The 26194-nt window shown below is 39.4% G+C and overlaps 1 protein-coding gene across 3 annotated transcripts in view; it reads left to right on the top strand.

The window, feature by feature from the left end:
• The window catches only part of CPE (carboxypeptidase E), a 536015-nt gene that overhangs the window by 101464 nt on the left and 408357 nt on the right, over nucleotides 1-26194 (top strand). For 2 of the 3 annotated variants that reach the window (XM_050791822.1, XM_050791823.1), the window contains exons 4-9: nucleotides 2002-2123; nucleotides 4177-4355; nucleotides 7183-7322; nucleotides 12615-12714; nucleotides 14983-15101; nucleotides 16912-16941. In XM_050791822.1, the coding sequence (XP_050647779.1) occupies nucleotides 2002-2123; nucleotides 4177-4355; nucleotides 7183-7322; nucleotides 12615-12714; nucleotides 14983-15101; nucleotides 16912-16941 (690 nt within the window). Of the gene's footprint in view, nucleotides 1-2001; nucleotides 2124-4176; nucleotides 4356-7182; nucleotides 7323-12614; nucleotides 12715-14982; nucleotides 15102-16911; nucleotides 17205-26194 lie in introns of those variants that run through there. The other variant, XM_050791824.1, reaches the window with a different exon arrangement.

Here is a 26194-nt window from a genome sequence, read left to right as displayed (position 1 = left end):
ATGGAAAGTTTATGATACTGTTGCTGGTTATATTCCTGTACCTTACAAGAATGCAGTTTGGAATACATTTTTAAATGTAGACAGTTTTAGCTAATACAAATTTTAATTTAAACATTTTTAGCTAAAAATGTGCTTAACTTGTGGTCAAGTCATTCAGTTTCTAGAGATTTCTCTAAGGAAAGTACAGATTTGCACAAATAGTAGCTACAAAGGTGTCCACAGTATTTTTAATTTTTAAAATATAAATGACCGAGTATCACCACTTAGAGATTACTAGTACTAGTGTAGTGGCTGTGGAGCTGGCCTGGCTGGGATCGAGTCCAGCCTCTGACACTCCCAGCTGAGTGGCCTCATGCTGTTCCCTAACTTCTCTACATCTCAGTTTATTAATCTCTCAGATGGGGGAAAATGTAGTCCCTGTTTCATAGAGTGAATGGGAGAATTCCATGCCTGACACAGAAAGTGTTTAATAAGTATTAGCTATCATTTTATTAGTATTTAAAAATGTTATATCCAGACATTGGCTACCACTCAGCCATTAAAATATCATTTTAGAAGGGTATTTAATAACATGAAAAGGTGTTCATTATCTGTTGTCAAGCAAAAAAAAAGCAGTATATAAAATGGTATATAAATGATCACATTTAAAAATTATATAAATACATTGGGAAAAGAATGAGAAAGAGATCTATACAAATGTTAGTAGTGGGTATCTTTAGGTGGTAAAATGATGGGTAATTTAAATTTTCTTCTTTGTTCTTGTCTGTCTCCTCTACATTTTCTACAATGATTTTTTTTAAGCAAAAATAAGATCTACCAACCAAATGAAAAATAATAAAAACAACCTCCTACTCTAAATCACACTTTTACACAGTTAAGAGTAGCTTATGTGAAAATAGGATAATTTTAATAGACTAAAGCTGATACACTAAAAACAGCATGAGCCTTATGGTTCACTGGATGTGAACTCTTAGCTGTGTGAACTTAGATATGCTATTTAACACGCCCAGCTCTCAGATTCCTCCTTGTGAAATGGGTATGAATATCTTTGCATATCCAATGCAAATATTGAAGTGCAGTAAAATAGTTCATGTGAGAGCTATTCATAAACTGAGCACAGCTATACAAATATGAGATCTTATAACCATCAAACCCTACTGATGTCATTAGATTTTCTGTCCCAAAGAACAGCATGGATCACGTCGCCAGTAAAATCTTTTCTTTTCATTAGAGAAGCACTCGGGGTTTGAGAGTCTTCCTAGTTGCTGTTAAAAACTCATTGCATAAAAGTATCAAGCTTTTGGCTCCACATTATCTCTTTGGTATACATTTCTTTTTTCCTTTGTTTTGCTTCCAAGATATGAGGGGCAGTGAATCATTCTAAAGACTTAACATGAATTCTTGAAACTTGCCTTTATTTAAAAATTTAAGATGACCATTCCAAAGTAAACATATTTTACAGTCCACTCTGAAGGAGACTCAACCTAATATTCTTTGATAGGAAAAATGTTTGAAGTAGTTGAGGGAAGTTGGGAAAATAATAAGCAAAATTTGGAAATAAACTTTACCACATGTTTGAACCACCACAGAGGACAGATCTTGTTCTGCAGTTCAACTATTTTCTCTTCTCCTTGTATTATCCTTAACTATTCATAATAACAACGTGTGAACCACTATAGATCAGACAGCGATGTCCCAAAATTTGTGAGTTGCATGCTGGTTTTCAAGTTACAAAGAGAAGAAAACTGGCAGCCCACAAAAATAAAACTTTGAAAGAAATTTAAACACTTTTGAAATATTTTTATTATAAATCTGAGAAAGTTAGACATGAGGAATGCTGCTCTTGTAGGAAGCTTTATTTTTTCTGCGAGGACAACCGCAAAATAGTTAAAATATGACCAGCTTTCAGTGTTTTCCTTTACCTTTCCTATGTCATTTCTGTCAAGTGGTCATATCAATGATTATTAAATTTATAATCCTTTTAATGTCTCATCTGAACAGCTTGCTCCTGAGACCAAGGCTGTCATTCATTGGATTATGGATATTCCTTTTGTGCTCTCTGCCAATCTCCATGGAGGAGACCTTGTGGCCAATTATCCATATGATGAGACACGGAGTGGTAGGTATTCTTTCTGCTTCTCTAATTGGTTCAAAGTTTATAATACTGTACAAGGGTTTACAGGATGATTTCTGTAATTTTTTCTTTAAAGAAGTGGACGTTAAGTGATTTTTGCCTGAAGAAAGAACTATGTTTAACAGGAAGCTCTCCTAATCATTTCATGTGGTGTTGGCATATCTATTTGGCAGAAAAGGACTCACTTTTTCAATAGTTTAGGTGAAGAGGAACGTGATCTTGACAGAGTACCTAGACAACAGAAAGGGAGAAAATATACGTCATAAACTTGGGTCACTCCTGGACACTGATAAAGTGGAGAGATTACGGAAGTTTTGTAGATTCATGTAGAAGATGGCTTGAACATGGGGGCAGCCTCTTGGTGCTTGATCAGGTCCCCAGTGGATCTCTACATGTGTCTTATTGTGTTCACACAGTTTTCCTTTTGGAACTATTTCTGGTGGTGTCAGGGAGGGGGAGTGGTGCTTTGGCTTTCTCTAACTAGTTTTAGTTAAGCTTCAGACAAAGCAACCTTTGGCCAGATAGATATTTTCAACTTGATTTTTGTTGCTGCAGGGAATTTCCTGCTTTGGATCTATTTTCAGGGGCCTTTGAAGAGTTAGATCTTTGTAAAAACAAGATGATTATTTTATTTTATTTTTTAGAATTTTAGATTCAGGGTACTTGTATAGGTTTGCTACATGGATATATTACATAACGGTGAAGTTTGGGTTTCTAGTGTACCCATCACCAAAAGAGTGAAACCAATAGGTGATTTTTCATCCCTCACCTCCTCCCATCCTCCCCACTTTTGGAGCCCCCAGGGCGTATTATTTCCACCTTTTATGTCAATGAACAGGCATTGTTTAGCTTCCACTTATAAGGGAGAGTATATGGTATTTGATTTCTGAATTATTTCACTTTGGATAATGGCTCCTAGCTCCATCCATGTCGTTGCAAAATACATGATTTCATTCTTTTTTATGGCTGCTTAGTATTGCATAGTTTATCCAATCAACCACTGATGAACAATTAGGTTGGAATCAGAATCCATGACTCTGCTTTTGTGAATAGTGCTGCCATAAACATATGAGTACACATGTCTTCTTTATATAATAATTTCTTTTCCTTTGGATACATGCTCAATAGTGGGATTATTACATTGAATGGTAGTTCTATTTTTAGTTCTTTGAGAAATCTCTGTATTGTTTCCCATAGAAGTTACATTAATTTACAATTCCACCAACACTGGTGGGAATCCATGTCAACATCTGTTGTTTTTTGACTTTTTAATAATAGCCATTTTGAGTCATGTATTATGATATTGTGGTTTTAATTTGCATTTCTCCGATGATTAATGATGTTGAGCATTTTTTTCAATTATTTTGACTGCTTGTATGTCTTCTTTTGAAAAAAGTCTGTTCTTGTCCTTTGCCCAATTTTTAATGGGGTTGTTGGGATGATAATTTTAGATACTGGAAACTGAGTGTTGAAGAACATCTTTGGGGAAATAACATTGTTAAATAAATTTAAAGATTTTGTGGTTTGTTGATAATTGGGAAACTTGTAGGCCTGCATAATTTATAATGCATTAATAAGAATACAGTGTATCAAAATGTGTTATTTATTTCTATAATACATATAGGAGATTAAAAAAATCTAAGACCAGATATTGAATGGTATATATGAGAATGATTCATAGTGGGTATGAGATTAGTATAGGTACGTTTTTTAAATTAATAATTTTAACAATAAAAATCTTCCTCCTATTCTCCCAGGCCTAGTTTCCTATGACTTTATTACCTTTCCTTGCAAAGCTTTCAACTCATAAGTAGAATGTACATTCTACCCAATTTCTACTTTGTAGTATTAGGAATGGAAGTTTTGTAACTTAAAAACTAAGTGTAATCAGTATTTAAACTTTTACCTCCTTCCCATAGTTATGTAGCTAAAAAATACATCAAAAATACAATTACTCAACACTGAATCACTCTTTAGAAAACATGCAGTGCTGCTTGGTCTGTGTCTGTTTCTTTAATCTTGTGGATTTGTCTTCTAGGTAGTGCTCATGAATACAGCTCCTCCCCAGATGACGCCATTTTCCAAAGCTTGGCCCGGGCATACTCTTCTTTCAACCCAGCCATGTCTAACCCCAATCGGCCACCATGTCGCAAGAATGATGATGACAGCAGCTTTGTAGATGGAACCACCAATGGTGGTGCTTGGTACAGTGTACCTGGAGGTGAGTTTCTGCTGTGCTGTCTATGTGATTGTAGCTTATTTACAATGACCGTTTAGGTTTAGAGAGTGATTTAGATTTAGAGAATCTTCTACCGTCCTCCATCATTAAAAAGTAGACTGAATCTATAGTTCTTCCATTAAAGTCAACTTTTTGCATGAATGATTACTATGTATAATTTTGTTTTTGTGAATTTTAAAAATTGTGATGCTAATTGAAGAGATACAGGAAATGAACTGAAGACATTCATTGGGAAAATAATAAATTGAATATTGTTAATTACGCTACTTTTCAAGTTCAAGCCTTAGGGAATGAGATGGCATCCTTAGTATATGCCAGTTATGCTCGTTCACTGTAGGTAAATATACATTTTAGAGGGCTTGCTTTGGCTTTTAGCATAACCTGATGCACAGTTCTCTTTTATTAAATGATGGGATAATGGGGAGTATTTGACATGGAATATTTAGTTTATGTTCACTACTCTAATAATCCCTATGAGATCAGGTAGCTTTTCGCTGTTTAGTTTGAAAAGGAAGCAGTTGCCATGTGGGACAGTAGCTGGGGGAGGCCCCTTCCTAGGTAGCCAAGGCAGCTCCCTTGGCTTCCTTGTCCCAAGGCGGACTTTACAGAGCTCTTATTTTCACTAACACTCAAGGATGAAGATTGAAATGTGAAGATATTTATATATTTTTTTACTTTTCTCTTTGCCTGAGAAAAATTTTCTGTGGCCCACCTGGAGGAAGAAAATTTGTTAGGGTAATAAGCAGCATTAGCTAATTGTAGGGTATTGGTGTGTTTAATATGCTTAATTTTGTTGAATTACGTGCTGAGAAAAATATTCTTTCTGATTTTTTTCTTTCTGATACATGTTAATTCTGTTTTTATTTATATTTTGCATTTTATCCAGATCAGACTTAGTACTCTTTCCCCCAATAGCTTCAGAAATATGATCTATGTCAAATTTAGGATTTAGAGCATGTCTAGTACATCAGATGGGAAGTAATTTTATACTTTAGTTTTTACAAAAACTTTAATGATTCCTTGGAATTCCTTTTTGAACAAATAGTGTATTGTCAACAAAATATAAAGTAATCTATATCAGTAGAATACTAATAATAACATTATTAACGATAATAATAATATTAGTTAACGATTATGTCTCATTTAGCTAAACAGTCAAAGGAAGCTCCGTTAGTCTTCAGTTCTGTATATAGTGAATAACATTCATGTCTTAGGTCAGGTTTTCTAGAAGCAGAGCCTGGACAGGGATTTGGATGCTTGTAATTTATCAAGGGAGCACTTTTTAGGAAACACCCTGTAGGGAAGAGAGGGAAGCAGAGCAAGGAAGGGGATAGAGCTAAACAGGGGTGTGGTCTCAGGCAAAGTCCAGCCTTGGCCTGAGCCATTGGAAGAAGCCTGGAGCATAAATTAGGGGCAGGTTTTTCTTCCCTTGAGGGAAAAGGATGAGCCTTTGGTGGCTCTATATTGGTCAGCCATTGGTTGTGGGGTGCCAGAAGGAATTGGGGGGAGAGATAGGAGGATGTAACTCCCAAGCCAGGTGGAGATTCCGGCTCCCACCAGCAATTCTCTGGAAAAGGGCTGGGGGATAGCTGTGAGATCTAACAGCCAACACCTGTAGCAGTTTGAGTCTGGATGCCCTGGCTCCATAAAAGCAATCTGGTGGACACTAACAGCATCCACTACTAATTTGAGTCAGATTTAAATTAAAATTGCTCTGGATGCAGACTATTCTCTTTGGTGCTATTTGAAGTATTGTTATCATTATATCTTGTATGTAGTAGATACTCAGGGATTGTTGAATTAATATATAGTGTGAAAGGAAATTAAATTCTGGGACCTCAACCTCATTTAGCTAAAGGGAAAAGTCAAGCTGGGAACTGGGTCACACAAACCTGCCACCCCATTTTGGTTCCTAAATAAGATAACTACAAGATGAGAGGATACACGCCTCCCTCATATTTTGCCCACAAGGAAATTCCTGGTGAGCTGTTAAAACTTCACCTTGGCCATGTAAATTGATAGCTTATCTTTACAGGTGCAGTCACCCCAGCCCGCCAGACACAAATGCATATCTGATTGCTCCCCTACCCCATTTTGTCTGTGTTATCTTATGTAAAATGCACATTCCCCACATTTTTCCTCTGCCCCCTTTTGTTTATGTGAAAACTGTGTGCTTATCAATATCCCACCCTCTCCCCTTTAAATTTGGGGTCCTCAAAATCATCTTCGGAGAAAGGCATAGACCTATCTCTGGGGCGCATCCTTAACTTTGGCAAAGAAATCCCCTAAAACGATTGAGACTTGTCTCATCATTTTTCTTGATTGACAATAGTATATTGCCAAGACTCCCAATCCCTCAGAAATACACTATGATACTGATTGGGCTTAAGGAACAATATAGTATGACAGATCATGTCACATGAAGCTCCAAGTTCTTCTCCAGTAGAAAGGTAGACTTAGAGGGATGTGCATTTCTTTAACAGATCAGTAGGGATGAAGTCTTTTACCCTGTGGTCTTCTCCAAAGCCCACTCCAGCAGTGTGGAGGGTGGGTGATGTCCGCATTAGCACTCTGAAGCAGCAAGTGCTTTTGCTTAGGAACCTGTGAGTTTGTGCTTTTAAGGTCTAACAAGCCCCTACCTTTGTTGTTCAATCCCTTACAGCAGATGATTCCTGTTAAGGTTTCCCACAGGCTCCCCAAATGCCCTGGTTTGTGTACCTTTTACTTGGTTCTTGATTCAGAAGACTAGCCTGCGTAGAGTTTTAGGCTCCTTGTGCATATTTTGACTTTCCATTTGGCATTTTGGCAGGGATGCAAGACTTCAATTACCTTAGCAGCAACTGTTTTGAGATCACCGTGGAGCTTAGCTGTGAGAAGTTCCCACCTGAAGAGACTCTGAAGACCTACTGGGAGGATAACAAAAACTCCCTCATTAGCTACCTTGAGCAGGTAAACACAGTCTCCAGCATAAAATGCAAGGTTTAGAAGCATTCAAACCTGGCATACAATGGTCTTGTTAGAGGAGTCCAGTGGAGTCCATCTGGTGCAGAATGAGGACACCATATTTGGAAGGCAGGTGTCAGCAGTGTTTCAGTTAGGCTTTTATTTGTCGTTTTGTGGCTCATGACTATTCACCAAGAACTGACTAAACTGGACAGTATAGAGAAAAGATGTAGAATCTTGTTTGTGTTTGTATTATTCTAAGCAAGGGCAATCTTAGGACTCCACCCTGATCACCGTGAGGCATCCCAGGCAGAGTCAGAACAAAAGTAAGGCAAGCGAGGCACCTAGAATGGAAAATTTAAGGAGGATTTTAATCTTAGGGACATGCAAGTACAGGATTAGCACTTGAGAGTGAGTGTCTCCTTAAGTTTTGAGCTATACAGGCATCATCTTTCTCACCCTAGACTCAACTGTATCACAGGTAATAATAATAATAATGGGTTATGTTTATTGGTCATTTACTATTTCCAAGGCATTATACTAAATGCCTTTTATGTAATAACTAGTGCATCTAATCCCCACAACAACCTTATGAGGGAAGTTATCATCATCATCATCATCATCATCATTATAATCATCACTAAATTAAAGATGAGGAATCAGAGACACAGAGAGACTAGACAGCTCACCTGAAGTTGCTTAGCAAGAATCCAAATCCAGGCTATTTCCAGAATCACCATGCTATGCTGACTTTCAGAACAGAAGCCTGGATCTTTACCAGAGAGCCATTTACGTAGCCATTCCAATGGGATCCATATAGAATTTTGGGGGATCTCACCATCTGCCAGAATAAAATCCTTCACCTACTCAGGCCAGTCCCCTGCCAACCCCACCCCCTGCATAGTATGTAGACACTGGCACCAGGGGCAGTGGCGGTGGGAAGACCTAAAGACTGTTCGTTCCTGCAGGGCTTTGCCAGTCTTCAAATTTTATTCTAAATGTGGCCATTTACTCCTAAAGTCAAGTAGAGTGATGTTAGTTTCCTGTGCCAACAAATAGTCCAGACCGATCTGTTAAGCTAATTTGACATAAACAAATGCTGTTAAATAAACATTTAAGTATTTATATGTATATATGTACATATAAACATATATATATAATCAACACTTTTTTTTAAAGTAAAACGAGGAGTTGAATCCAGTTTCTTTCTCCACCATTGCACGGCCCTGTTGCAGTGGTCTCTATATCTTGCTACGGCCTCCTTTGAATAAAAGCTGCTCTACAAAACAAAACAAAACAAAACAAAAAAAAGAAGCAAAATCAGCATAGGAATTCTTTTACACATGTCAAATATCCATATATTGTCATACTATCATGGAATACATCCACTGATGTCAGACGGTGATTAAAGAACACATTCCACAGGATTCTTTTTGAATCAATGGATTCCTGCTGCATGTTAGCTTAAAAAGGTATTTTCCAACACAAAAACTAAGGATAAGTAGTCCACGATGACTCTAGAACAACTGTGGTGGGAACCCCTACAGAACGTCTCCTTTGAGGAGAGCTGTATTTGGATGGATCTTCTAAGAGCAAAGTTAACCGAAAAGCATGTTTTTGGATAGAGGAAGTAAGATGGGACTGACTGGGGTGTTCTCCATTTAGATGTCAAATACAGTACTTTTAATTTTCATAAATATTTAATAATATTTAAATTTTTAATAATATTTGTATTTATACTCCTTAATACAGTGCTTTTAATTTTACATACGTATTTTTTCAACAAAAATGTATTGACTAGTTTCACATCCCAGGCATTCAGTGAGGCACTGGGGATAGTGACCATCCTCAGGAAGGCTTCACATGAGTGCTGTCAGAAACAAGAATACCTCATCACAAGAGAGGAGGAGAGCTGGCTGAAAAACAAAAAAAGCTTAGCCACAAGGAGCAATGGCAGTGCACAGAAGGGGACCTAACCCAATCACGGGAGTTTGGAAAAGGCTTCTTGGAGCTGTGCTATAAGATTTACTAAAGTTGATGCCCATAAGATCATCACTCTGATCAACAATTTAGAAACATCCTTAGCTGCTGTTTAAATCATCTCTTAGTTCTTGAGAAAAAAAATATAATACAAAACAAATAAAACACGTCTTCTTACCATATTGAAAAAGGAGATTTGTCATATTTATGGTGGCAGGGGGGCATGCATCCAATTCATTTGACAGCGATATCAATTTATATATAAATAAGCTAAAAAGAAGAAGGATAAAGTTATACAATCCTATTTTATGCTACTCGGAATAAGAATTTGCTCTGTCCACAGATCCATGTGATCTACCTTGATATGGCGTTGTCATTATGATGCTAACTGTGTCTAAGCAGTGAGTGGTATTTATAACCAGCTCATCTAGCTTGCATCATAGAACACTCCAGTTTAGGAAAACAAAGGCTGATGAAAAATCAGTGAGGGCTGCCAGAAGTTCTGTGTTGTAATTGTTGTCTTGACAATGGTGGTGATTAGTAATTGAACACCTGGGCCTAAAATCTAAGCTTGGACTAGTTTACAACTCATAGAAAGTAGGTGATTAGGAGATCTATTTCTGTAACTGTTGGAGAGGAAATCCCTTGCAGAGTTTTAAAGAGATGTTTGCAGGGACTAGAATTGTAAAGCTAATTAGACTAAAGAGTTTGCTAAGGAGAAGAGCTCCCTTCCACTCAGTAGCTTTGGAACAGTCTAGTTCTCAAAATTCTCGAAGAATTTCTTAAAGAATGGTTCATGGGCACCTGCGTTAGAATCATCTAGAGTTCTTATTAAAAATGCGTTTCCTCTCCTACCATTAAATCACACTCTCTGCAGGGAAGAACCCAAGAATCTTCAGTTGCAGCAAGCTCTCTGTGTGACATGGAGTACATGAGGGTTTAGGGGGTGTAAACAGTCCTAGCAACAATGGAGAATCTTCTGGATGCTTTTTCAGCCTTCGCTGAAACTGAGAAGTCCTGGAATCTGGGGAGTGATCATCGCAGGCAGCACAAGTGTAGTAAAACAGCTTCTTCCAGGCATGAGTGAAATTTGGACTTTCGTGATTTCTTTTGCAAAAGCCATACAATCTGAATTTTCCAGTCTGAATTCATGGGGAGTTGACACAGTCCATACACTTCTACTGAGATTTATTACTACACTGGAATTTTTCAAACAGAAAAGTTGACATATCACAGACAGACATTTACTTCTTTAACTATTTGTTAAACTGCATACTGAGATATAAGTCTTGGATTGCAGAGGCAGAAAAAAATAAAGCCATGAATATTAACCGAATATATTTGTGCCTAATACAGGCAAATAATCTGTTCTTGTAGTGATTGATTTACTTACTTTAAATGATGTGGAAATTAGAAACTTTCTTTAAGGCTTATAATATTGATAGTTTTAGGATTGTAGTGCCTCAAGGGGAATAAAGTACTTGGGTAAATCCTCTTTTATCAGCTAGCATCTTTCTAAGTTTTATTGAATGGGGCATCATTTTAAGAAATTTAGAGTTTGGGTCTCTACATATAGCCCTTTTCTTCTTCTCTACACTTTTTCTGATTTTTCATCTTTTAATTCAGAAAGTTAAGTTTTCATGTTTCATGTTTTTCAGTGGCTAAATTTCAAACTCTTTTCAATTTTGGTTGTCTGATTCATAAATAAGTAATGGAGAAAAGTTAGAATTGAATAAATCTTAAACTTTTAAAAAATATATTTACTCTCTTTACTATACTGGTTGCCAATAAAATGATCATTATTACTGACAACAGGGATAGCCTTTTCCTATTTGCAACATTAAAAAAATTACACGTTATTTTTATAGGGTGTGAGAGGTTTCTTTTTTAAAGAAAAATGGCACACACAAAAAATATTGCTGGTAACACGGGACATCTTTTTGATAAAACAGTGTACCACTGCCGAATTTATTCTTTGATGACAAAGGGTTACAGGAGACTTATCTCTCTGCTGTAGGGAAATAGTCAAATATCATAAGTAACGAAAGACAATTTATTTTCTATAGCCCAATTGGGTGAGGCACAACCTGAGCATTTGGGAGGTTGGTGCATATTTTGTTAAGTAATCAAGTTTAGTGAATTACCATTTGATACTTTAGATGCAGTACTTTCTTAAAGACCTGAAGCGACTCTGTCACTTCAAACACATATTGACTTCGATGAATTGTCTTTCCAAAATAAAGAGAAAAGCAGTTTTTGTAGTTTGCAGTGTATTAAATAATAGCCAGTTGATGACTACAACTTAATTTAGGGGGATTATTCTCAGTGGCAGCTCTCCCATCTTCTTCCTAATTCAACATCCTATTTTCTGTTATAAGGTTTCCTACTCTATTTTCAGCCAAAATAATGTTAATAGATTTAATGCAAAAGCAGTCACAGTATATATTTTTTAATCTAGAATGAGCTAATATTAAATGACTTTTATTATGATATCCTTGTTAATTGACAGTAGCCATATAACAGATACATAGATGACCAAAATTAAAAGAGAGTAAGTTATGAAATACGCTAAGACTAGAACTTTACACATATTGTAGCAGGATGAGCTGCAGACAAACCCCTCAGACATGGAGTTAAAGAAGGAAGGGCTTTATTTGACCGGGAGCATTGGCAAGACTCACGTCTCAAAAACCAAGCTCCCCGAGTAAGCAATTCCTGTCCCTCTTAAGAGCTCCCAACTCTAAGGGAGTCCACGTGAGAGGGTCACGATCAAGTAAGCAAGCAGGGGTATGTGACTGGGGGCTGCATGCACCGGTAATTAGAACAGAACAGAACAGGACAGGGATTTTCACAGTGCTTTTCCATACGGTGTCCGTATTGTATAGATAACATAACCAATTAGGTCAGGGGTTGATCTTTATCAGGCCCAGGGTGTGGTGCCGGGCTGTCTTCCTGTGGATTTCATTTCTGCCTTTGAATTTTTATTTCTTCTTTCTTCGGAGGCAGAAATTGGGCATAAGACAATATGAGGGTTGTCTCCTCCCTTAATATGACAGTTTTTTATGATTTGGAAGGTACTAAAGTCTTTTTTTTTTTTTGGACACAAATAAGATATTAATTTTCATTTCTCTATTTATGGAAAAGCAGAATAAAATGCACAAAAAATTCAGTGGCCTTTTGTGCATGTCTTGATTCTTAAACAATGGGGATCCACGGTATTTGCTGGAAAATAAGGAGATGCTTGATATGAAACATATTTAAGGCCATTTCTATAATTTATAGGTCATATTAACTTTTGGTTGTTTTTGACCTTCACAGATACACCGAGGAGTCAAAGGATTTGTCCGAGATCTTCAAGGTAACCCAATTGCCAATGCCACCATCTCCGTGGAAGGAATAGACCACGATGTTACATCCGGTGGGTCTTTGCCACAATCTGGAGGCTCTATGTTATGTACAACAGCATAATTACTAATTATCATAATTATAAGTCTTATGCTCTTCTGAGCAAAACAAATAGCTCGTATCTCTGCAGCATTTCTGAGCTTTGATCTGGTGAAGTTTCATTTGTGGGCTCAGGTCAGGCGGAGTGGAGCCCAGGGCGGCTGCTGCGTTACAAATCCGGGTGCAGCAGGTGGCGCCCTTTCCTCAGCTGTCTCGCCCCAGAGCTGGGAGGTGGTGCCACAGGCTGCCGATTCTTCGCGGTTCTTCAGGCAAAGGAAAAGGAGCTGCCAGAGTTAAAATACCAGTGACTTTCTGGTCTGTGTTAAGAAGTGCTAACGAGCTGCTAATGGGGAGACCGAAGGAGGGAGCGCAAAGAGGAGGAAGGAAGAAAATTGCTGCGGGTTGTGTGTCTAAAAATTCTCACACAGTTTTTCATTTAATCCATAAAATAAATCCGCAGGGATTCAAGGTTAAACAAGAATTTATAGGATTGAGGTGCAATGTTAGTGACTTCTAGGTTTTGAGCTCAATTTCCATTTTCCCAGTTTGAGGAAAATGATTATTTTTCTGGCAAATCTACCTACTCCCATTAATAAACATTGATCCAGGTCATTTTAATTGTCATTTGTTGGGATATTTTCAATAATGACAGCTTTTTCTTTTTAGTTATAAACTCTTTACAACTTTGTTTAGACCTTGTGACAATTAACCTTTAACTTATGTCCCAAACCACTCTGTATCATCAGCTCTTTCTTAACCTTCACATTTATAGCTTGGATAAAAAAAAAAAATCTTTAACATTTGTCCTCTAAAACTCCATTCATTCTTCATTTGTCAGCAGCCCACTAGGTGCCAGCCAGTATGCCAGAATCTGTGCCAAGATGTTACCCCATGTAGCCCCTTAGCCCTTAGCTGGGAGGGTGAAACCCAGCATTAGTATCCCTGCCACAAGAAACCTGTTAGCCCTAATGTGTCATACAAATATTTTATTTTCTCTGCATTCCATGATGTGAACTGTTTAGGAAAATCTAACCAGGGAATAAACAGGTGGAAAGAAATTAAACCGGAAGAGGGGCTCTAGAACACTCCAGCTTTTCAATGGCAAGGTGATAATAAGAAGGAACCAGCAATAGAACTGAAGGTAGAAAGAAAATGCAGTGTGTTGTCCTGGAGGCCTTAAAGTGCTTCAAGAAGGAGGGAGTGAAAAGGCATCAATTAAGATGAACCTTGTGAATGAATCCTTGGATTTAGCAGTTCAGAGGATCTTATCAAAATCTGTTCAATGGAGTGAGTGGTGGGATCCTGATTGGACTGGGTCCAAGGGAGAATAAGAGAAGAATCATTCTGAGATTGAGACATGAACAAACCTTTCCAGAAATTTTGCTATAAAGCAAAGAAGACAATGGAGGCAATAGCTGCAAGGAGATGTGGATTTAGAGGTAGATTTGATGATATGGTGATGGGGGCTTAATTTTTTTGACTGTACCTATTTTTGCAATGAAATAAGATGTAAAGTATCAACTGGGAGGATGAACGGGATGTGTAGGGTGTTAGGAAAAAGAAGAAGGTAAGAAGGTGTGAAGTGTCTACGAAAACCTTGCTCATCAAAGTGTGGCCTCTGCTCGCCACCTTAGCATTGCCCTGGGGCTGGTCAGGAATGCAGAACCCGGGAGCTGGAATCAGATTTTGCATTTTACTGAGTTTCCCAGGTTTGCTCCCAAGTTTGAAAATCACTGATTTAGGCAAATGGGAGATTGAATGGACTAGGGTGCCCAATGTATTCTAAGTCTTTAGAAATCTATATTTCTAACTAGGGCCTTAGAGATCCTACAGGGGCTACCTTTGGCCCACACTCTGTGAAGATTCTCTGACTGTCAGGTCGTCACCTGGCAAGAGTCAAAACATGATGGTTGTATGTTCTGACGCCACTGCTTGGGGACTTCATCTGTCTTTTTCCCTGTGTTGCTCCTGATGTGATTAGAAGGTCTATGATCGTACGAGGTTTATTAGACAATTTAACATTGATATCTGTAAAGTAGGTATAAGAAATGAAGCCTGTAAAGAGAGTTTCACGCCCTATTCAATAAAATTTCATTAAATTCCCTACATATTTACTTTAAAAATCGAGAATCAAAAAAGTTGAACTGAGCTAGACTGGGTATTCCTTAGATGGCATAATTATGCATTTTGTAATTCTGCATATGTCATGTGCTTTGTGATTTGATATTCTGCTTTCCTACAGCAAAGGATGGTGATTACTGGAGATTGCTTATACCTGGAAACTATAAACTTACAGCCTCAGCTCCAGGCTATCTGGCAATAACAAAGAAAGTGGCAGTTCCTTACAGCCCTGCTGTTGGGGTAAGTAATCATACTAATAGCCAAGCGCTATAATAATAATTAAACATTTACCATTGTCAGGCATACTTAAGTGACTTATATTTAATCTTCATACTAGCCCTGTGAGGTAGGTAGCATTGTTATCTCCACTTAACAGATGAGAAAACTGAGGCTTAGCAAAGTTAATATGAAGCTCTATTACCATTTCTCAGTTTTTGAAGAGATTTACAAGAAAATGAAATAAAACTTTAAAAAATTAAACTTTTATTTGCTAACCTTGATTTCCATCTAAATGGGATTATATTTCATTTGCCTTTTTATCTTTAGCACCTAGCACATGCCTTTCTCAATAAGTATCTGAAAAAAAAAGATACGTAAAAGAAAATTCTAGGTGCTAACCAAACATTTATTTAGCGTATTCTATGTGCAAGGCTGTCTGTGCTAAGTACTATCAAAAACCATATCTGATTTAAGTAGATCTCATTTGTTTGTTAGGAAGGTGATGGTGATAAGACCAAAATTTCTCTTAGAGAAGAATTTTACTACTACCTTTGTATTATATGCCTGGGCCCGTGGGAATATCTGTAGGATTTCTTGAAAGTCTACAAGGCTTACTTGAAAAGAATTTATTATATTTTTGTTTATCCACCCAAAACTTGAAGTATAAATTCTTGGTTTTTGCAAACAAAATATCTTGAGTTGTTAACTGGTACATGGCTTTGATTGTGTGCATGTCTACACTGGGCTGTATATGTATTAAAATCAAGAGGTATATTTGGGTAACTGAAACCCGGAAGAAATGGCCCCGGGAACAAGTTGTAAAGGTTCAACTATTTGGATCCTTTGTCTTTCTGGCATGTGTTAGTGCAAGGATATAGTGAATGGAATCACGATCCAAAATAATCACGCATTTCAGTGGCCAAATCAAGAAACTCGTAGTTCCATCTGGGATGGGGCCTGAGAGGATTGGGGTTGGGGGCGGCCTACTTTGAACAGCCTTTTACGAGGAGTGTGTGGCTTCTCCATAGACCTGATGAAGATTCCTATTCACAAAGAGAGTGGCTTGGACACATACTTGCTTTTGTCAGTTTCTTTAACAGATTCAAGATTCTGGAAAGCAGAACCATGTAGTTTGGGATACCAGCATGCTGAACTGTACTCTTCCACATTCCCTCCCACATTAGGAGAAGATTCAAGGCTGACAGGAGGTGCTTACTAAATAGCCAAAGGCAGAAAATTAACTATAAGTTAATTTCTTTTCTTTTCTTTTTTTTGAGACAGAGTCTCGCTCCGTCGCCAGGCTGGAGTGCAGTGGCGCGATCTTGTCTCACTGCAAGCTCCGCCTCCCGGGTTCAAGAGATTCTCCTTCCTCAGCCTCCTGGGTAGCTGGGATTACAGGCTTGTGCCACCACGCCCAGCTAATTTCTGTATTTTTAGCAGAGACAGGGTTTCACCATGTTGGTCAGGCTGGCTTTGAACTCCTGACCTTGTGATCTGCCCGCTGGGACCTCCCAAAGTGCTGGGATTACAGACATGAGTCACCGCGCCCGATCAGTTCTATCTTTTTATGAGGAGAAGAGACTGGGGCAGGAATTTTGTGAATTATATCTGTCTTCAAAGCCATTAAATCAAAGGACATTTCAAACATAAGGCTTTTGAATTTTTTCCCCCTGAAAATATCTTTTATTTATCACAAGAGATTTTTATTTCAGGATTTGCTTTAATTCAGGTGGCTGGATTGAGTGTATACTGAAACTGCCCTTATTTTTAAATTTCAATTAAAAGAACACATGCAGTTTGATAGTAATATGCTCTTGATTTTCTCTTTTAGGTTGATTTTGAACTGGAGTCATTTTCTGAATAGCTTTTAAAAATTAGTGAAGTTCTTTTACTGTAACTGGTGACAATGTCACATAATGGATGCTATTGAAAAGGTTAACAGATACAGCTCGGAGTTGTGAGCACTCTACTGCAAGGCTTAAACAATTCAGTCTAAATTGTCGTTTTTTTCTTGTGCTGACTAACTATAAGCATGATCTTGTTAATGCATTTTTGATGGGAAGAAAAGGTACATGTTTACAAAGAGGTTTTATGAAAGGAATAAAAATTGACTTCTTGCTTGTACATATAGTTTAGGGTTTTCTCTTGGTTGTGGAGTGGCCCAGAAATGCATTCTGAATGAATAAAGGTTAAAAAAAAAAAATCCCCAGGGTGTGTATTTTAATTCTCTAAGATTTTTGGTCTAGCATTGTGGTCTTGTGATGAAAACATGTATCCTCTTAATAGTGGCTTCTCATGTGTTCATCCTGTACATTTTAAAATTTGTTAGGCGACCGCTGTGTGCCAAGCACTGCATAGCCTCTATGTATGTTATTGTGGCAGGCGAAAGGTTCTGATTGTGGACACAAAAAATAAATAAATAACACACAAATCAATGTTTGGACACAAACTCTGAATCAGTAACACACAGGTTAATATGTAATTATGCGTTGTGATAAGTAAAATGACAAGAAAGAGCAGGGTATAGAGAGAAAGGTGGGCAGGCCTGGGAGAGGTATACATTACTTGTGTTCACATCACCCTGCCTGGAATTGTACATTCTTTGGCTACAGTAACTGCAAGGAAGTCTGGGAAATGTAGTCTAGAAGTGCACCCAGGTAGGTGAGGAGACGTGGACTTTGGGACAGAATAGCAGATGCAAAAGCATTCGGGTAGGAAACACATGGCTTGATGGAGACTGAAGAAGGACAGATGTACAGTTGCCTAAGAGAAGCTCACAGGGTGAGAAGAAAAATGAGATTGAAACTGAGACTCCGAAGAGCTTTGAAATTTTGCTTCTCGAGGTTTAGATAAGAGAGGATAGACTGCAGTATGCTGCCGTAAGAAGCAACGCCAAATCTTAGTGTTCTAACTTAATAGTAATTTATTTTTCATGCAAAGTCTGTAGGTCTACGTAACTCTCCAGGAACTTTGCCCTGCATGCTGTGACACAATTATGTAGAATGTTTCCACCTGCGGCTCTGCCATCTCAGCACAAGGTTTCTTCACTCTACTGTGTTGGTCACAGAAGAAGATAACTGGGGCCACTTCTGCCCACAGCTCACAGGTCAGAGCTAGTTACATGGCCTTGCCTAACCACAATGTTTGGTGAGCACTGTCACTGCCGCAGTCCTCTCTCTGGTGCCAACACAACTTTGCTCTCCTTTTTCCAAATATAGGACTCACTTTGCAAGGGAGACAACTTAAAGTCACATCAAATCATGGCTTTGAGCTTCAATTTCAGAATCTCTGAGTGATCTCACAATAGTCTCTATGTCAGGTCTGTATATGGCCAATCCTGTTTCAGGGACAAGTAAACTAAGAAGACAGGTAAAATGCATCCCTCACCCCCAGTGTGCAGTGGTAGAACAGGATCAAGACAATATGAGGAAACGCTTCCATTTGAAGTGGTGAGCAATGAGAGGTCCCAGCGTTCAGGCCTGCAGCAACTCAGGAATCTTGCCGAGCAGACACTTTATGGGCCTTCTATTTTGGGGGTAGAAAGTGTTTCTGGTTTCAGAATTCATTCTACACTTTGGCAAGAGCTTTCTTTCTTTTCTTTATTTTGAGACAGAGTCTCACTCTGTCGCCCAGGCTGGAGTGCAGTGGTGCCATCTCGGCTCACTGCAAGCTCCACCTCCTGGGTTCACGCCATTCTCCTGCCTCAGCCTCCCGAGTAGCTGGGACTACAGGTGCCCGCCACCACGCCTGGCTAATTTTTTTTTGTATTTTTAGTAGAGATGGGTTTTCACCGTGTTAGCCAGGATGGTCTTGATGTCCTGACCTCGTGATCCGCCCGCGTCGGCCTCCCAAAGTGCTGGGATTACAGGCGTGAGCCCCGCGCCCGGCCAAGAGCTTTCTTTTCCTATTGTTCTCCATGGCCTTGACTTTGCTCTCTTAAACTTCTGTCTGTTCACTCGGGACCTAAGTTGGTGGAGGTCCTGACCTGCATAGCTGTATCATCTGGAATGTGGGACCTCCCCACTTACTGCAGAGGGTGGGGAGGAAAGACTGGAACGGAGGAGTGGACCCTCTCATTGGCTTAGCCTGGAGGTGACACATGTCACTTCTGCTCACATTTTGTTGTCCAGGACTAGTCACATGACTTTGCCTAACTGAACAGAATGCAGGAAATGTAGGGGAGGACACTGGCTTTATGTCTCCAGTATAGGGCCATATGGGCCAAATGTTGGAAGGAAAGTGTTAGTTCCATGTGGTCTTGTCCTTGCACCCATTTCTCTTGATAGAGGGCTTCAAAGCTCCCTGTCCTGGTCATGCTGTTAACATGCTCCAGTTTTATCTAATGGCATAGGGGACATAGAATTGAGCACTGTTGGGAGGGAAAGTCCTTTCCCTGGTCTTATGTTTTTGTGTTGAAGGACCTCCATTGAAATACAACTCTTGGCCTGTAGTCTCACTCCTCACACACTCCTTCCAGCAGAGAAATCAATTACCTAATGGCGAGGTGGTGACCGGGTGCTAATTGGGTAGAACAACTCTATCAAAGGACTGTAAACTTCCCATTTTCCTCCCTAGAGACAGCTCCAGACTTTCCTTTGGGTGGAGAGGGAGGCTTTGGATGTGTATTCGGACAGAGGAGAGAGTTGGCAGTCACGGAGTATTAATAGGATCTTTGGTTCACAAACCTAATGTCATTTTCTCCAATTAGTTTATCAATAATAAAGCTGACAGTTTAACCTCTGTCTGTCTACTGATCTGTGTTTTATTTTTCAACTGCTTCTGAACTCAGGAGTAGAAGAAATAGGCAACTTATACTGAATGCCTAAAATTTTTAAGAGGCATACATGTGTAGTATTTTAGATTTGTGGCTTTTTTTTTTTTTTTTTTTTTGGTGAAAGTAAAGTGGGGCCAGGAGCGGTGGCTCATGCCTGTGATCCCAGCACTTTGGGAGGCCAAGGAAGATGGATTGACTGAGTTTAGGAGTTTGAGACCACCCTGGGTAACATGGTGAAACTCTGTCTCTACTAAAAAAATATAAAAATTAGCTGGGTGTGGTGGCAGGCGCCCAGCTACTCAGGAGGCTGAGGCAGGAGAATTGCTTGAACTCGGGAGGCGGAGATTGCAGTGAGCCAAGATTGCGCCCCTGCACTCCAGCCTGGGTGGGTGACAGATGAGACTGTCTCAAAAAAAAAAAAAAAAAAAAAGGTGAAGTGGGCAGCATCTTTCTCTTTTGACTCCTCTCCTTCTTCCTCTCCTTCTTTCCCTTCTTCCTCTCCTCCTCCTCCTCCTCCTCTTCGTCCTTGTCTTCGTCGTCGTCTTCTTTTTCTTCTTTCTTGGGATGTCCTCTGTTGTCCAGACTAAATTTCAGTGGCTGCATCATGGCTCACTGCAGCCTTAACCTCCCAAGCACAGGCGATCCTTCCACCTCAGCCTCCTGTAGCTGGGACTATAGGCACACACCACCACACCCAGCTAATTTTTTATATTTTGTAGAGACAGGGTTCCACCATGTTGCCCAGGCCGGTCTCAAATTCCTTGGCTCAAACAATCCATCTTCCTTGGCCTGCCAAAGTGCTGGGATTACAGGCATGAGCCACCACACTGGGCCTATACTTCTCTTAATTCAGTCTAAGATGATACTGACATTTATTTGAAGTTAAGTCACATTGTTATGTCTATAAACTTAGCATAAATGAAAACTCTGAACTAAGATTTTTCGATCTGGTTTGGAAGTGAAGGTTAGAGCAGTCAAGGATACGGAAGATACATGAGCTGAGGGTTAAACAGATCTGGATTATGCACAAGAGGGTCAAATAGCTCTAGGTAAGAAAAATAAGAACAGAAGGGGACTGAGTCATTGATTTTAATGAAATACTGAACGCATTTTGAACTTCGCTTTTTTTCTCTGTCATTGACAATGAAAATCAGACACGTTACTATGGGAAAATAGCTAATCTTAACTCTTTTTAATTTCCAATTTTTCACATAAACAAAGGTATACATGACTTGCAGAAAGGGAAATATGAACTTTGATATTCATATTTTATTTATACAGGCAACTTCTGAAATCTTTCCATGATTTGGTGTTGTGGGAGGCTGAAAAACCATCATTTGTTCCAACATATTGCTCAACTTGTCTTTTCAAAATTCCCATGACGATTGTCTTCTGTGGTTAGGACTGGATGACATTTGGAGTTTCTGCCTCAAAAATGTCAAAATAGAGTATACCTAAGCTTTTACATCTCACCTTGTAAATACACTACATCCTGGTTTTACTGTTCTTAAGTAAACATCTTTCTAGGCACTTACAAATGGTCTGATTCTTTACTCGTTCATTTCTTTCTCCTAGACAGTCAGCCTATGAATCAACTCAATCATGACTTGAATTTCTGGGGTAGTACATAATTCTAGTTTTAATTTAAATCATTGCAAAATTCTCTGAAGATCAGTGTTTTTAAAAACAAGGCAAAGATTTGGCTTAGCTGGGTTAAGGGTCATCAGTGTGACCCAAGCTGATACTGACTATGGTCTGTACTGATGACTCAGAAAGAAAAATCCCCTTGATGAAGTTTACTGAAAATTTCCATGATGCTAGGGGCCACAAAAGCTGTAATCTTTTGGAGGGTGCTATAGTTTCTTCGACCTCTTATACACATTATCCTGTCTTAGCTCTTTTAGTATTCTATCTCCTTCCCTTTCCTTTCTCCATTCTTTCCTTTTGAAGATTCATTCAGCAATTACTAAGTGCTCACCCTGTGTTCTCTACCAGGGATTCCAGTAGCACTTTGCTATGGTCTATGGTCACCACCGCCATCACTGTTATCATCATCACCATCACTACCATCCTCACCATGACTGAGTGTATGTCGTATGCTGCACTCAGCTCTAGGCACTTGAAACGCAGTGTTTTGAAACCCAGCTACAATATTTTAAGGTGAGAAGTGATGCAGCTTTCCTATTTAACAGATGAAGAAAGAGATTCAGAATTGAAGTTAAATTCCGCACTTCATATAGCTGAAATGTGGCAGAGCACGATTACAGCCTATGTCTGCCTTACTTCTAGTCCATCCTGTTTCCACCTTACCTCACTTCTTTAGCACGGCCTGGAAAGAATTGTGTACTTCTTCATTAAATGTATCTTTGTTTTATATTCTTTTAACTATTCACATAGGCCGATTGCTATACTTTGGGCTTCAAGGGAGTATTTATTACCTATTTTGAAAGAAGGCCCTTTAAAGATGATTTTAAAACATTTTTCAAGTAAATGCAATAGCTCTTGTTTATTGCTTCTTGCCATGTGGAATTACTGTAAATCCAATTAGTTTGATCAACTTCCCTGTAGACATGGTGTTGTTTGGCACAGATGTTATGCTTGGTCCTGACGTTATGCAGTAGAGAGACACGTTTCAGGATTCGCCAGGGAGGTCAGCAGAATAGGGCAGCTGAGGACAGGGACGCCTGGCATCACAACTGTCTCCTAGTCTCCCACCTTCCCTAAGAGGGAAAGGATTTCCTGGGAAGCCCACCCAGCTGCAGGGTTTGGTTGCTGACGTTCTGTCTGTTTTGAAGTTATAGTCAGGGCAGGCAGCAGCAGGGGTGGAGTTGGAGTGTACAGAATGGAATATCAACAGTTCTGAAGTCAGCAAAAAAATGAATGTAGACAACACTTGAAAACAAAGGAACATAGACCCTTAGCAGGCATAGTGAGGCTTCCTCTCCTGGGCAAAGGTTCCCTGTTAGTGTACAATCTGGAAGGAAGGCTGCAAGGACGGTCCCGTGGTGCACATATTAAATGAGTTAAAGCACTTAGAAAACTGCCTGGCATGTAGCAAGGGCTCAACAAATGCAATCACTATTATAATTACTTAATAATGTGTTATTATTACTCAAAGATGGGTTACCACTGTTGCTCAAAATGTGTTTTTATTTTTATTGTTACTGCTCTTATTCCAAGGTAAGTTGTGAGACTTGGTACTCAGAAACTAGAATCATGGAAGAAACCCAGGTTAAAGATCCACCGGTAAGGCCAGTGCTTGGACATGAGGTGAAAACCTAGTTATCAGAAGAGCGTTAGTGTAATACTGCATTAGGGATAAGAATCTTAGAGCTGATAAATATTCCTATGTTAGAGTGAGATGGGTCTAGGGACCTACAGTTGGCTGGAGCCTGCTGATGGGATTCAGTGCAGAGCAAATAGGTAAGGAAACTGGCTTCTCTTTATACAAAAAGCTATTTTTTGTTTTGTTTTTTATTTTATTTTGTGTTGTTTTGAGACAGAGTCTCACTCTGTGGCCCAGTCTGGAGTGCAGTGGCACTATCTTGGCTCACTGCAACCTCCGCCTCCCAGGTTAAGCAGTTATCCTGCCTCAGTCTCCCAAGTAGCTGGGATTACAGGCACCTGCCATCATGCCTGGCTAATTTTTTTGCATTTTTAGTAGAAGCAGTGTTTCACCATGTTGGCCAGGCTGGTTTCGAACTCCTGACCTCAAGTGATCCGCCCGCCTCAGCCTCCAAAAGTGCTAGGGTTACAGGCGTGAGCCACTGTGCCCAGCTAAAACTATTGTTTTTTTTTTTTTTTTTTTTTTTAAATTTATTTATTATTATTATACTTTAAGTTGTAGGGTACATGTGCATAACGTGCAGGTTTGTTACATATGTATATTTGTGCCATGTTGGTGTGCTGCAATAGTTTTAATATCAACTATAGCAGTATTTGAATAAGTTAAAATCATTTAAATAATTATATTTTATCTCATGGCTATTTAATTGACAACTATTTAATATTAAGGCCAGAATGATAAGATGAGAAAAGAGAAAAAACCACAATGCATTTATATTTCAAGAATTGTGAGCTTAGTGTCCACCCTGCATTGTTAGAAGCTGCTTGGGACAGTTGGTGTCCCTGAAATGTTATCACCTAAAGTTCCATGTGGAGATGACAGTGATAGAAGATGAAGAAACTTTGTCCAGATGTTCTGGGTAACTGGAATGTGAATATCCACAGGTATTTGTTGAAAGAATGAATGCATGCCAAGAGAAGGGGAGGCACAGTGGGAGGTGAGTGGCACATACCTGAACAAAGATGGCCCAACGTTCAGAGCCTCAGCAGCATGCAATCAGACACTTACTGGGCAAAAAAACACTTGCTGATGAAATAGCCATAACATTTTACTTTATAAACACTTAAATTATCCCTGTTGCAATTGCTACAAAACTGGGAGAAATGTGTTTTTTTCCTCATATTTCTTTTTTATATAATTTTTCAGAATTAAACAATGACTAGCACTTTGTCTTGAAACTGATGTGGCTGAAATTCTTCTCATGAACTTAGGAATCAACTGACTAAGGAATAGGATATGTAATGAATGATTGAGAAATCACTAGTTGATTATCATAAACCAAAACTCAATACATGCACAAAGTATGTAAACCGGAAAATGATCCAATGTCTTTTTCTTTTTTTTTGGAACAGTTGAATCAGTGGTTGAGTTTGTCAAGTTGCATGAGTTTGACTGTCATCACAATGCAGCATTCGTATAGTCCTGATTACATGACTTACAGTTTTCCAGTGAACCCTCTGGCTAAAACTGCTCTTTCTTCCTACCCACATTTACACTAATATTTATTCTAGAAATTCCTGAAAATTCAGCCCTGACACTACCAGAGCGACTTCTGTTCTCTGCCTTGTCATGGAGCTATCTAAAAGCAGCTGGCCATAGTCATTCACCTATAGTTATCCTTTGCTGCAGAAACTCCACCGCAGCTTCCCCTGTGTTTATTTTAAACCTTAAATTTGAAGAGCAAAATGATGAGAAAAATAGCATTGAGTCTAACCAGGGCTTCATAAATACGTTGCCATGGCTTATCTCGCTACATGAACCACTGCTGTGGGATTTGGGGTCTGGTTAGGAAAGATTAAAGCAGTGGGTGGTGCAGCATTCTTTGCTTAAAACCTAAAATACACCTCCTTGTGCATTAAATACACAGAGGTATTTCAAAGCCAAGTATGTGTGTAATTAAAGTAAGAAAGCGCCAGCCTTCTGTGTGCACCTCGAGCTTCAGGCCGCCACATGTGCTCTTTGTCAAGCCTTGGGAAGGCCAACAAATACACTGAGCTGCCAGGCAGATGTGAAAAGAAGCATTAGATGCTGGAATTCCAGTTGAATCCTTTGGCAGTGAACGGTCCTGCAGGCTCATGCCCGCACAAACTTGGTTATGTATCTCCTTCCTTTTATTCACAGACACGGAGTGAGGATACAGCTCCTGCTAATTTCAGCACAAGGCTCTCACTTCTTCAATGGGACAGCGGGGAGCCGGTATCTGCATAAGCTGGATATGGCTTATTTGAGTGAATGGATCGCATGCCCGGTATCGACATCCCAGATTCTTCAGGGTTGTACCTAAACAAAAAGATTGAAAAGGGGAAAGTCATTTTTTTTTTTTTCCATGCAGGACTCACTTTCAAACCCAGTGTCATTATTCATGAGTTTTCGCAATGTAAGCATGGCGCCGCTTTCGCTTGCGTTCCTGCTTTCTGTTTTCCTATTCACCTGTCTCTTGGGTAACATTTTATTTGTCCCAAGCATCCTTTCCTTCCCTTTGCCTGTCTTCTTTCCTTCTCTTCTGTCTCCCGTGTCTCTACTTCTTTGCACGCTCTCTGTCTGCCTCTCTGGACCTCTCTGGGTCACGACGGCATTTAGCGAGGAAAGCGTCTGAGGTCAACCTGCACGGATTTTTTCTTCCTCCTCCTCCCCACAGGTTCTTCCTCTGGAAAGGGGCTTCAGAGGAGAGCATCTTCTTTAGCTCCACCCTCTTGCTGGGCAGCTTGCTCTCCAGACAACTCCCTTGACCTTGTCCACAGCCCTAGCCTTCATAACTCCCCAGTCCCAGCCCTGACCCCAAGATTCCAGGTCCTAACTCTGGGCTCTGCCCTGGCCTGTCTGAAATCAGGTGTCCTGGATGAAACACAAAGTCAGTCAAGAGTTAGGCTGCTTCCCTCACCACTGACAGATATGTGAAATTTCAACCAACTAATTGGAACTCAGAAGATCAGGCAGTATGGTAGGATTGAAAGAGCCTGGGACTGGACTCGGAAGATCTGAGCAGTGGCTGCA

Source organism: Macaca thibetana, chromosome 5, assembly GCF_024542745.1.
Source record: "Macaca thibetana thibetana isolate TM-01 chromosome 5, ASM2454274v1, whole genome shotgun sequence".
Classification (NCBI taxonomy): Eukaryota; Metazoa; Chordata; class Mammalia; order Primates; family Cercopithecidae; genus Macaca; species Macaca thibetana.
The sequence above is the reverse complement of the archived record's forward strand: the minus strand, read 5'-3'. Positions and strand labels throughout refer to the sequence as shown.